Source organism: Hemicordylus capensis, chromosome 15 (genome assembly GCF_027244095.1).
Source record: "Hemicordylus capensis ecotype Gifberg chromosome 15, rHemCap1.1.pri, whole genome shotgun sequence".
Taxonomy (NCBI): domain Eukaryota; kingdom Metazoa; phylum Chordata; class Lepidosauria; order Squamata; family Cordylidae; genus Hemicordylus; species Hemicordylus capensis.
This window is the reverse complement of record NC_069671.1, coordinates 897,424-909,583: the sequence shown is the minus strand read 5'-3', so window position 1 is coordinate 909,583 and position 12,160 is coordinate 897,424. Positions and strand designations below refer to the sequence as shown.

Here is a 12,160-nt window from a genome sequence, read left to right as displayed (position 1 = left end):
TTGAGTGGCTCACCCTTAATGCGCTTTGGGTGTGCCAAAGAAGGCAGCCCGAGTCGCTCCTCCCCTGCCCCACGCTGCCTGACAGCTGGCTGTTCTTCAGGTAGAGCTGTGTGGTTAACTGCTCAGCTCTGCCTTGTGAGTGGTCAGCCTGCAATGGCCCTTGGGCAGGGCAAGTGAGAGAGGAGCAACCCAAGCAAGCCGGGCACTCATTAGGATAAGCCACTACAGCCCAGTAGCCTGCACGGCCCCAGGTGATGGGAACCGATCTCTCCCCAATTCTACACCGTAACCTCCTCCTCCCCACACTGGGTCACACGCTGCTGTCTAGGAGAGTTGTGTATGGTCTCCGCAGCAGCACTGGAGGCCATCAAAGCAGAATCCAAGTGAGCAGAATGGTGGCTCTTATCCCCAGAGCAAAGGGGCATCTGTCTCCATGGGGATTTGGTCGGCGGGCAACTCAATCCTGCCAGCTACCACAAGCTGCCTCGCAAGAGTCCAGAGCTCCTCTTAGAGGACAGCCCGGAGAAATCCTGGGTGCTGCTGTCTCCCCAAAGCCCTCAGCCCCTTAGAAGTCCCGGACCTCCGTCCGGTCTACAAGAAGTGATTCTGGTATCTGGTTCAGCACAAAAGCTTAGAATCAGCCAGGCAGGAGTTTCCAGTCTAGCCAGGTCTTCTGGCGGGGTGGCCAAGCGAGGGAGCCCAGATGTGGTCAGGCTACAACACCCACCCCATTGTGGCTGGCGGTGATGGGAGTTGTAGTCCAGCATCTGGGGGGCAAAGCTGGGAAGTGAGAACCCTGGCCTGAAGGTGAGAGGCTTAGAGAAACAAGAAGAGAGAAGGGGGGAAAGTGGATCCTCTCCACTTCCGTATCCTAGACTTGGCAGGATCATTGATATATCAGCAGTCCCATTGCACTTTTTCAACATTCAGTGGTTCACACATGACGGTGGCTAAAAAGTGATAAAAGGTCAGATTCCCATTCCCCTCCCCACTCCTGTTCCGTCTCCAGTCTGCGCTCAGAGGGGGCAGCCTGAATCCGTGTCACGGCTCACACAGCCAGGACAGAGAGGAGAGCTGGTCTTGTGGTAGCAAGGATGACTGGTCCCCTTAGCTAAGCAGGGTCCACCCTGGTTGCATTTGAATGGGCGACTACATGTGAGCACAGTAAGAGATTCCCCTCAGGGGATGGAGCCGCTCTGGGGAGAGCAGGAGGTTCCCAGTTCCCTCCCTGGCAGCATCTCCAACGAGACAGGGCTGGGAGAGACTCCTGTCTGCAACCTTGGAGAAGCTGCTGCCAGTTTGTGTGGACAATACTGAGCTAAATGGACCAATAGTCTGACTCAGTATACGGCAGCTCCCTATGTTCCTGTGACACATCAGTGCTCCTAGATGTGGTTATTTCAGTGTTCAGCCAACTCTATCCTGAATGCCTTTGGGAGGTAACGAGAAATTAAAAACTGGTTTTAAATGCCATCCAAACGGAAATCTGGAGCAACTGGTCCACACACGCACCACCAAGGCTCAGTGTCCAGCACTCCGTCCTTGTCCCCCACCCCCCACCCCGCCCCGCCAGCAAAGGGTTGCCAGAAGAAGAAACGGAGTAACCATGATCACCACCGCAGCAGCAGCAGCAGCAGCAGCAGCAGCAGACTCTCCCCTCTGGAAGCCCAGCGAAAAGTTGCCCGCCATCCTGCCCCCTGCGCTTTTCCGCTCAAGACCACCCCCGACCTTGCCCTCAGGCTCTGGGGCGGGGCCTGGCTGTGGCCAAGCCCTCCACTTCACCCACCCCGCTGCCCCCGTGTGAACCCCAGGGGAGCTCTCCTGGGGAAGAAATGGCGCGGGGGGGGGCGCAGAAGGGGCCCGGTGCATTTCCGGGCGCCCCATACACTGGAGATCTGAAAGGGGAGCGGAGGGTCGGCTAACTGCGCGCGGCGGGGGGCACTTGCCCGCTCCTCTTACCTGGGCCGTGGCAGTGGCTTGCGGCGGGCAGTGATGCTGGCCACGATGACGCTGCCGGGCCTCGGGGTGGCCACGGCTTTGAAGGTGCCTCGCCAGAACTTCTCGAAGAGCTGCTTCTCGCCCTGCTGCACGCTGGCCATGGCCGGCGCCCGGCGCTCTCCAGGGTGCTGAAGGGTCCCGGCGGCAAGCGGCGCGGGAGGCGGCGGGGAGGGTGGCTGGCCGGCCGGCTGGCTGGGCGAGCGGAGCGGGCGGGCGCCAGGCGCTGGCCGGGACTGTGGCTGCGCGCCGGGCGGGCGGGCTCGGTTTTGTCTCCTCCGCCACGTGACGGGCGGCGGGCGGGGCAGGCGGCGAAGGCGCTCGGGAGGGCTCGCCCGCCCCGCCGCGCTCCTCTCTGGCGCGCACAAAAGGCAGCCCGCCGCCCGAGCAGCCGCGCTCACAAAGGGCGCCTCTGGGCTGAGGCTGCTGCAAGTGGCGGGGCCGCCGTGGCTGCTGCTGGGCGCCGGCCTGGGAGGGGCCACTGGGGGCGGGGGGACCCGGGCGAGCAGGGCGCGCGGACTCAGGCGGGGGGGGGCGGCTGGGGAGGAACACTCCAACTCGCCTGCATCACCCCTCCCACTCTGGAAAGCGGCGCGGCGGGGGGGGGCAAAGAACAGGCTCTCCCACCTGCAGGCAGGCAGGAGGCTGCGTCTGTCTCGCTGCTCAGATCTCACTTTCCGAGGAAGCTGGGCCCCCCCGCCCCGCCCCCCTTTCTCCCCACGCCCCTCTCCACCATCTGCCGGCGCCCAGCATCACCCCCCCCCCCGCGCACTCCGGCTGCGAACTCGAAACTTCCTCGCCCCGGCCCGGGCAGGAGGAAAGCAGCACCCCCCCCCCCTTGCCAAAGCAGCACGTGGCGGGGAGGGCCAGAGGGGCTCACGGAAAAGCCGCCCCCCCACCCCACCCCGCAGAAATCGTTGGCACGGCGGGGCTCCTCTGGCTAGCTATGCGGCAGGCCTTTGCCCAGGAAGGCGCACGCCGTCCCTCTCCTGACGGGGAAACAAAGACCGCGGAGCCGCTGGTTGTGGGGAATGCCGCCCGCCTCCATCACGGCCCGCTTCTGGTGGTTGTGATCAGAAGCCTTGGGATGCTGCTTTTCCACCGAAAGCGTCTTCCAAGCAGTTTTCCTAGCAAAAGAAATGAGCCCCAAAGAAAAGGTTCTCTGCCCCAAAGGAGCTCACAATATCAAAAAAAAGGAGGAGCCCGCAGCAGCCCCCCAGCCCCCCTGGGGAGACACTCTTCTGTGGTGGTGGGATCGGGGCTATGGCTCTGCCGCTGCTAAGCAGAAGAGAGAGCCCCCCCCCTTTAAAGGGGGTCTGCTGGCCTATCGTGCAGGAGTAATAATGCCTAAACTGTGTGCCTTAAGAGGGTCTGAGAACAGTTCACTGCCCAGAAGGTCTCTCAGTCTAAAAAGCACAAAGGAGACACCAGCAGCCACCACTGGAGGGGTGCTGTGCTGGGGCTGGAGAGGGCCAGGTGCTCCCCCCCCCCACACACTCAATAGAAGAGAAGTGAGCCCCACCTTCAAAAGGTGTCTCTTTGTCCAGTTATTAGGGCTGAGTGTGGCAGGGAATGCCTCTCCTAAAAGGGTGTTTGCTTTGTCACCACCACTCATCATGGTGTTTGTGAGTTCCTGCATTAAAGTAATCCATCATATTCATTTTAATTGCTCCATTGATGGAATCTGCACATATTTGCACATTAATAAAGCAGCAGTGTGGAAGGAGAAAAGCCCAGTGGCTCTCTTTTAGATCACCTGTGCAGGCAACTTCAAGGAGGACCCCCCCCACACACGTCTCATCTAAGAGGGCACCCAGAACTCTGCTTTCGTAAATTCTGGCATTAAAATAACTGTTTAATTGCTGGCCAACTAATCAAGGACACACCTTTTCGACAGATCAAAAAGCTTTTGATGAGTTAATTTAAGCAATTAATCAATGCAGTTCAGCTCTAGCTAAGGGAGGTGTAGATGGGATGCCTGTAAATAACCTCTCCAGCCTTATCAGCACTTAAAGCCTGCCAGGTGGTGGGAGATTAGTTGATAGTACAAAGAGGCACTCAAGAGGTGCTCAGAGGCACTCATGGTTTCTCTGCGCCTCCCTGTGCTATGGATGAGCCCCCAGACATCATTGTGTGCAGTGAGGCTGCAGTCTAAATTAAGCCCCAGATACAGTAGATCCTTCCTGAGCACTATCTTGGTTTGTTTGTGACACAGGGGTTCTCAAACAGCCCAAAGGCCGTCGTGGCAGGGGGTGATGGGAGTTGTAGTCCAACAACATGAGATGCGAAATAATAAAGGAATAATGAGCGGGGGTCAGAGCCAAGGCAGAAGTGTAAGACAAGGGGGCCAGGAATGGGGAGCAAGCGAGGCGGAGGGCTCGGGCTGGTGGCCAAGGCAGAGGCCCAGGCAGAGGCCAAATTGAATTGCAATTTGGTTTTGATCCCGGAGCGCCCCTTGGGGGAGAGAGCAGGGGGAACTCCGGAGGCCTGACTGCCGACTGGAGCTCAGCGAGGCCTGGATCCCCCGCAGCAAGTGGCCAAGCTCCTCTCCCCTCCCTCCTGGTCTCCCTCCCTCCTGAGTAGGCCCATTGCACAAGGGTGAGGTGGTCGCAGGGACTGTCCCACTTCAGACCATTTTGGAACGCTCCTTAAACCAAATCCGCCCAGCAAATACAGCACAGCCATAACCAGCAGGCAGGCAGGCAGGCAGGCAGGCAGGGTGGGTCTCCCTCCTAGGCTGGGCCCTTTCCCCTTTGGGCTGGCTTTCGCTTGGGAGGGTTTAAAACAAAACGAAATGGGGGGGGGCAAGCCCAAGTGGTCTCCCGCCGCCCTCCCCCCGCCTGCAGCCCTAAGTGGTACAGTCCATCCCACCAGCACCTCCTTTCCCTCCTGCATGTGGCGACCACAACTGAGGACAAAGCCAGTGATGCCGGCAAGGCAGCTGCATGGATGCCAGGCCTGGATCCCCCGCAGCAAGTGCAAAGCAAACGGGAAGCACAATCAGAGGCAGCAGCAGCCGTCTGGAAGGGGGCAGCCGCGGGGGGGGGCACCAGATGCTCTTAACCCTTTCCTTGCCTGCCATTTCTCACTTCTCAGATGCTAGAGGGGGAAGGGGCCTCGGGGGTCTTCTAGACCAACCCCCAGCTCCACGCAGGAAGCTGCTGCTGCACCATCTCTGGCGGAGGAGGACCTCCAGTGGCAGCACCAGGAGAGGAAGAAACCTGCTGGGGGGGGGGCCCACAAATGGGTGGGCAAGCTGTGTCCCAAATATTAGATTTCTGAGACAGAAATGGAGAGGGCAGTGGTCCGATGGGGGCGCTTATCTATGATAAAGACCCTGCCCACCGCTCATGGCATGAGGAGTAGGAACATAGGAAGCTGCCATATACTGAGTCACACCCTTGGTCCATCTAGCTCAGTACTGTCTTCACAGACTGGCAGCGGCTTCTCCAAGGCTGCAGGCAGGAGTCTCTCTCAGCCCTGTCCTGGAGATGCTGCCAGGTAGGGAAATGGGAACCTCCAGCTCTTCCCAGAGCAGCTCCATCCCCTAAGGGGGAATATCTTCCAGTGCTCACACTTCTAGTCTCCCTTTCATATGCAACCAGGGCAGACCCTGCTTAGCTAAGGGGACAAGTCCTGCTTGCTGCCACCCCTGGCAGACAGTTCCACTGTCAAACTCCTTGCTCAAGAGGTTTTAATTGGCAGCACTTGTTAAAAATCAGTGGCATGTGGGCTTTGAGGGGGTTGAATTGCAATTGATCCTGCGTTTTCTGTCTTGAGGGATTTTTTAAAAATAGAACGTGGGGTGTAGGTGTTGCTAATTTATCAATTAATCCATAATTAATATGCCTCCCAGGTGCTTGGTCCTGTAGGGGAGAAGCATAGTTGGGAACATGATTTTGTGTATAGGGTTTCTTTCTTTCTTTCCCAAACCTTGCCTCCCCAATGCTGTTAGACTTTAACTCCCATCACCCCCAGTCACAAAGGCCACTGTGGTTGGGAATGATGGGAGTTGTAGTCCAGCTCCAACAGCATCTGGGGCCCCAAGGTTTGCAAACCCTGGTGTACACAAATGACAAGAGAGGGAAGGGTGAAAAAGCCCCTCGGCTGCTGGCTGTTCCCTGCAGAATCTGCCTTTTCAGTTGTGTTGTGTTTTAAATCCGGAAATTGTTCCTGCATCTCTCTGCACTGTCTGCTTTATCCCTAAGTGCTTTGGGCATTGAGCAAATGCATTTTATAACTACTGGATAAATTGCCTTTTTTAAAAAGTTAGAAAGAAATTTTGATCATTTCCTCCCCTCTCCCATCCTCCACACACTGACAGAGGAAGAGCGGGGAAAGAGACCAAAATTTTAGAGCTTTGCAACTGGCCTTAAGTGGTGACGGGTGGAGAGCTGCATCTGCAGATTATCTCAGTAATGCTTACTACAACAACCCTGTAAGGTAGGCCAGCAGGATTGCCTTCGAAGGCAGAGGGGTAGGCAACCTTGGCCCTCCAGATGTTGTTGAACTACAACTCCCAACGTACCCAGCTGCAATAAACGGTGGCTGCTGGGGATGATGGGAGTTGTAGTTCAACAACATCTGGAGGTCCAAGGTTGCCTCCCCTGGCCTAACGCCACCATGTAAGTCTCCGGAAGAAGCAGGATTCTAACTGGATGTTTCCAGATTCACAGCTGAGCAGACTCCATCCTGAGTGGACCTGATCCCAGCAGCTACGGCATGCTGGGTATGCATAGGTGGGTGCAGAACACCAAGGAAGTCAACTGACCCACAGTAAACTTGTAGGATGTCTTCCTCTAGCCCTGCCTGGCCAGGCATGTATTTTCCCCACCCAACTACATGCATGCAAGCCGCTGAAGCACAATTGGTGGGGCCATGTGCCTGTTTGCATGCAGAAGGCCCCAGGCTCACTCCCTGGCAACATCTCCAGGTAAGGTTGGGAAAGACTCCTCCTTCCTGAAACCTTGGAGAGCTGCTGCCAGTCAGTGTTGACAACACTGAGCTCGATGGACCAAGGGTCTGACTGGCAGCTTCCTATCGGGCAAATCTGCCGGGCTCTTCTTGCAGTCATGTTCTGCCCATCTTGTGCACCCCCTCCCAGAGGGTGGGCACTACAGAATCTGGGCAAAGACTCTTGCCCATCAGAGCAGTCAGAAGTTCGGAGAGCAGAGAAAGCAGGGCCAAGGGTGCCCTCTGGTGGATGCTTGGAGCGCTGCCAAGGAGGGCGCTTTCCAGCCCGGGGTCATCGTGTGGCGCCTTCTCCCAGGCGCTGTAGCGGCCTCCGTGTCGTAAACCTGATTTAACCTCTCCTTCTGGCCACTTCCTAGCTTTGCTTTGGGGCTGTGTGCACGTGCATTCTCCTCCTTATTCTAGAAAAAATAAAAATGGGAAAGTTGATTTTTTTTAGCCCATCCTTCCTTTGACAAAGCTCAGGATGGCATGCGTTCCCCCCCCTCTGCCCCATTCCCCCCTCATACCGAGCCTGAGAGGGAGGTCAGCCTGGGTTATGGCGAATGGCACGAGGAGGATTCGAACTCCGGGTTACGTCCGACACTCTACCCCACTCACCACGCCTCCTTCTAGAGAGAGCAGCTTTCTAAGAGAGGGACCAGTCAGGGGATCACCAGGGCTGAGCTGAAGTTACTTGTTGCAGGATTGGGTTGCCAGGCATCGCCCCTCTTGCCTGGGGGGCAAAGGCAGCCCCCCCTGCAAGCAGCAGCTCAGACTCCTCCTTGCTCAGGGAACAAGCCGGCCCTGGAACAGTTGGGCACGTCGGTGCTTGCCATCAAGGCAAGCACACACACAGGCACTGGATTGCTTTCCATGATCTCCAGTGTGAGCTGTAAGCCTCTCTGGGAGCCTCTCTCTGGGATCAAGACTGAGTGGGGCGAACAAGACTGGAACCAAGCCAACCACGACCTGGGCAGGGCTGCCCAGCGGCTCTGTGGTTCTGCCTGCTGCCCTCCCCTCTCTGAACTCACCCGCCCTGGGGGGGGGTGTTGTTGTACGCACAGGGTGAGGAGATGGACTTCCAGTGCATGGACCTTCTGCACCAACTGTCCTAATGACCACGAGGGGCATTGATTGGGAGTAGAGACAGTGAGTCAGGGTCTCCCTCTCGGTCCCTGCTCTATGACCCCTGGACTGACTCTGCAGCACTTCCTGTGTGGAGTCACAATCCTTCCTTTCCTCCTAGAGAGCAGATCATGGAAACATCTCTCTCTCTCTCTCCTCACCTAGCCACTATGTAGTCCTTTAGATTAGAGGTAGGTCTTTCCTGTCTAAGTGTATTTAACCAATAAATGTCTAGTGTTTAGTCACACAAGGATCTCCATGTGTTTTCTCTAAACAGCTGCAATATCCAACCCATCCTCTGCTACCTACTCTGCAACTGGAGTGTGTGCTCATTCCTTAGTGCTCGGCTGTTTTACCTATTGTGGGTAAAAATCAGCACCCTCTAACAGGAGGAGCCTCCCACGTTCCTTCCTTAGGCGGGTGGGGAAGAAGAGGCAGATACGGACAGGCCCACGGGGGCCGCTTGGGTGCGGGCTTGGCTGGACTTGGCTCACGTGTCCCTGGCTGCCTGCAAGCCATCCCTTGAAGCCTGTGTGCGTGCAGAGTCCACACCGGCTCTTTTCGTGGTGCATTTTTGCAAAGCTAGCAACTAAGCTTTGTGATGAAGCGCTCTGAATCGATAGCTGAGAATGTGCACAAAGCCAAAAAATGACACACCACAGAGTAGGAGGGGGAAATCAAAATAAACAGCACCTAAGCTACAATTTTAAAAGCCAATCCACCCAACATCAGGGTATACTTCTAAAGGAGCATGTGTAAATATGAAAGTAGAGCCAGCTCCTCCCCCTTCCCCACTGTGAATTTCAGTCATCACCTTTTAAAGCCTCTGGCAACCAACACAGCCTGTGGCAGAGGGTTCCACATGTTCATCCTGCCATGGGTGAAGAAGACCTTCCCTTCCTGGCCTCAGTCTCCTGCCCATCACTCTCACTGGATGGCTCCATAAGACAGGGGTTCTCACACTTGGGTCCCTAGACGTTGCTGGACTACAAGGCCCATCATCCCCTGCCATGGTGGCCAAGCCATCACATCAGGGGATGACAAGAGTTGTAGTCCAACATCTGGGGACCCAGGTTTGAGAGCCCCACTGCAACGTGCACGCCAATTTCCCATGCCAGGACAAAAAGGTACATTCCATGGCAGGAGATTTTAGGGAAAGATTGAAAACGTCGTCAGCTTCTTTTCAAACTAAACAATGCCACTTTGATTTATCTCTAAATTGCTGCTTTGGAATTCCGGCTGTTTCTGTTTTTATTGCTCTGCTTTACAGCTTGCCCATTACACATTTATTTGCAGGAGTAAAAGCTTTCTGTTTGTGGCTGTTCTTTAAAAAACAAAAAACAAAAAAACCCACAACCCACAAAAAAACATCAAAATAGGTCAGAACTAGGGCTGAGCCAGAGGTCCCCCCCCACACACACAATGTGGCTTCCCCATTTACAGGGGGTGAAAGTAGTCCTCATGCCCCTGCTAACTGGGCAAAGAGGCACCTTTCAAAGTGGTGGTTTTCTTTACATATAGCAAGGGGAGAGCAACTGGCCCTCTCCAGCCCCAGCACAGCATCCCTCCAGTGGCTATACCTGATGCAGCAGGCCTTGGGTTCCTTTTTTAGGCTGTGAGCCCTTTGGGGACCATCATCCTGAAAGGCCACCCCCACCCCACCCCACCCCTGCCAGTAAGAGATCCTCCAAGCCCACACATGGGGCTGCTTTTGTATGTCGTTTGGAAACTGCAGCTGGTGCAGAATATGGCAGCCAGGCTGGTCTCCGGGGCCACCTGTAGAGAGCACATGGACTCCTGTTCGGAAAGAACTAGGCTGGCTACTACCAATCGGTTTCTGGGCAAAATCCAAGCTGCTGGTACTGCCGAGAAAGCCCTGCATGGCTTGGGCCCAGGGGACTTAAGAGAGTGCCACCTTCTTCAGGAACCCCGCCACCGCCCATGAAGATCATCGGGGGAGGTCTGGTTGCGGCTTCCACCAACTCACTTGGTGGTGGCCCCAAAGTGGGCCTTCTCTAGGGTTGCCCCATTGAGGCTCTGGAACACACGGACATCCGAATCTCCCCATCTCTGGCTGTTTTTAAACCACTTTTGAAAACTCCCCTGTTTTCAATCAGGCTTTTAGTGCAGGATGTTGTAAAGTTTTAGGTTGCTGGTTCAAATCCCTGCTGGTCTGTTTCCCAGACTATGGGGGGAAAAACCCTCTATTGGGCAGCAGGGATATAGGAAAGTGCTGAAAGGCATCGTCTCATACAGCGCAGGAGATGGCCATGGCCAACCCCTCCTGTACTCTGCCAAAGACAACCTCGGGGCTCTGTGGCCGCCAGGAGTCGACACCAACTCCACCAGTTCCCAGTTCCCTCCCTGGCAGCATCTCCAAGATCGGGCTGAGAGAGATTCCTGCCTGCAGCCTTGGAGAAGCCGCTGCCAGTCTGGGCAGACAATACTGAGCAAGATAGACCAAGGGTCTGACTCGGTCTATGGCAGCTTCCTATGTCCCTGTGTGGATGGCGTGGAGGGTGGAGGTCAGCCTCGTGGTCTGTTTGCACCTGCAGCTCTGGCTGCCTGGAAGCCACGGCCAGCATTGGGATGGGAAGCACGTCGTCCTCTGGGACTCTGAGGGGCACCTCTGGAAACAGCTCCAGATTTGATTACCGTCTTCAAGTCTAATGGCTGCTGCTAAAAGCTGTCATTTCCTCGCTGTGGATCAATGGCTGCTGAAGAGCTGCCCACGGTGCTTGCCTGCCGCAGGAGGCCTTGGATCTGGCGGCGTCATTACCCAGGAGGCTCTTTTCTCCAGCAGGAACCCAGCTGGCCACGGAAGAGGGCCCTGGGCCAGGGAGCTGGCCGGCTGGCCGCCGTTTCTCCTTTAGCCCTCCTCCTAGCCAGGAAGTTGGCAGGAGCTGTGATTTCAGGGACAAGGGAAGGGGAAACCTGAGCCTTTAGAACATGGATAGGCAGCAGCCTTGGGTGGCCACAATTTATTGTGGTGGTGGGTGATGGGAGTTCAGCAAGAGCTGGAGACCCCAGGTTGCCTACTGTGCTCTAGGAAAATGAAGAATTTCCTTTAAAACAATAATGATGATGATGAAGTATCGGGGGCGGGTGGGTGTTGGAGGTGGATTTCTTTCCTTTGGCTTGTAGTCTCCTGCAGATGTTGTTGGACTACAACTCCCATCACCCCCAGGGTCAGTGGCCTTTGGCCTTAGGTGGAGACCAAGACTTCTAGATGCAGAGAGCACGTGCTCTATAGCTGAGCGATGCATCTTCTGTGTGTGTAGTTGAAAGGAAACTCGGTCGTGCTTAGGATCATGGAGGATTAGAGTGGGAAGGGACCCCTCGAAGTCTTCTAATCCAGCCCTCGGCTGAGGGCAGGATTCTGCTTCAGCATCCCCGAGAGACGGCAGTCTCTGTGACTGAAGCCTCCAGCTACGGAGAGGCACCACTGTCCATCCAACAGCTCTTCTTATTGTGGGGAAATCCCTCCTGATGTCTGGCCTGAATTTTCTTCCTTTGAGTTCTCGCCCTGCCCTCGGGAGCCATGGAGAACATCTCCTCCTCCTCCTCCTCCTCCTCCTCCTCCTCCTCCTCCTCCTCCTCCTCCTCCTCTGTGACAGCCCTTCAGATAGTTGAAGAGGGCTGTCAGGTCTCCTCTTCGTTGCCTTCTCTTCTCCAGGCGAACCTACCCAGCTCCTTTCTCGTGGGACTTGGTTGGTTGCCAGCTCCCTTTGCCATCTTGGATGCCCTCCTCTGAACCAGCCCCAGTTGACTGATGCCCTCCTTCAAAGGCAGCTCCCAGACCTGGACATGGTCTTCCAAGTGGGGTCTGGCCGGCCACTGCAGAATAGAATGGGATGGTTTGTTTCTTCACGTGATCTGGCTGGAACAGAGCCCAGGTCCCAGCCTCTGACCGCAGGCAGGAACCTCCAGGAACGCGGAATCCAGACCTGGCTGAGCCTCAGATGCTGGGGAAACACTCGGGCAGAGGAGAGCTCTTGTCTTCCTGGAGGGGTTGGGGGGGTTTGGGGGTGGCGTCACAGTGAGGAGCTGAGTGGAGCCTTTGCTCCTGTGCTGGAAATAAAAGCCA

General features: G+C 56.1%; 1 protein-coding gene across 1 annotated transcript in view; it reads right to left on the bottom strand.

Moving 5' to 3' along the window:
• SRRM4 (serine/arginine repetitive matrix 4) overlaps nucleotides 1–12,160 on the bottom strand; it is a 120,342-nt gene that overhangs the window by 95,663 nt on the left and 12,519 nt on the right. Inside the window, exons 5-6 of the mRNA XM_053279873.1 lie at nucleotides 2,990–3,122; nucleotides 1,960–2,576 (exon numbers count right to left, since the gene is read on the bottom strand). Coding sequence (XP_053135848.1) covers nucleotides 1,960–2,576; nucleotides 2,990–3,122 — 750 coding nt within the window. The remainder of the gene's footprint in view (nucleotides 1–1,959; nucleotides 2,577–2,989; nucleotides 3,123–12,160) is intronic.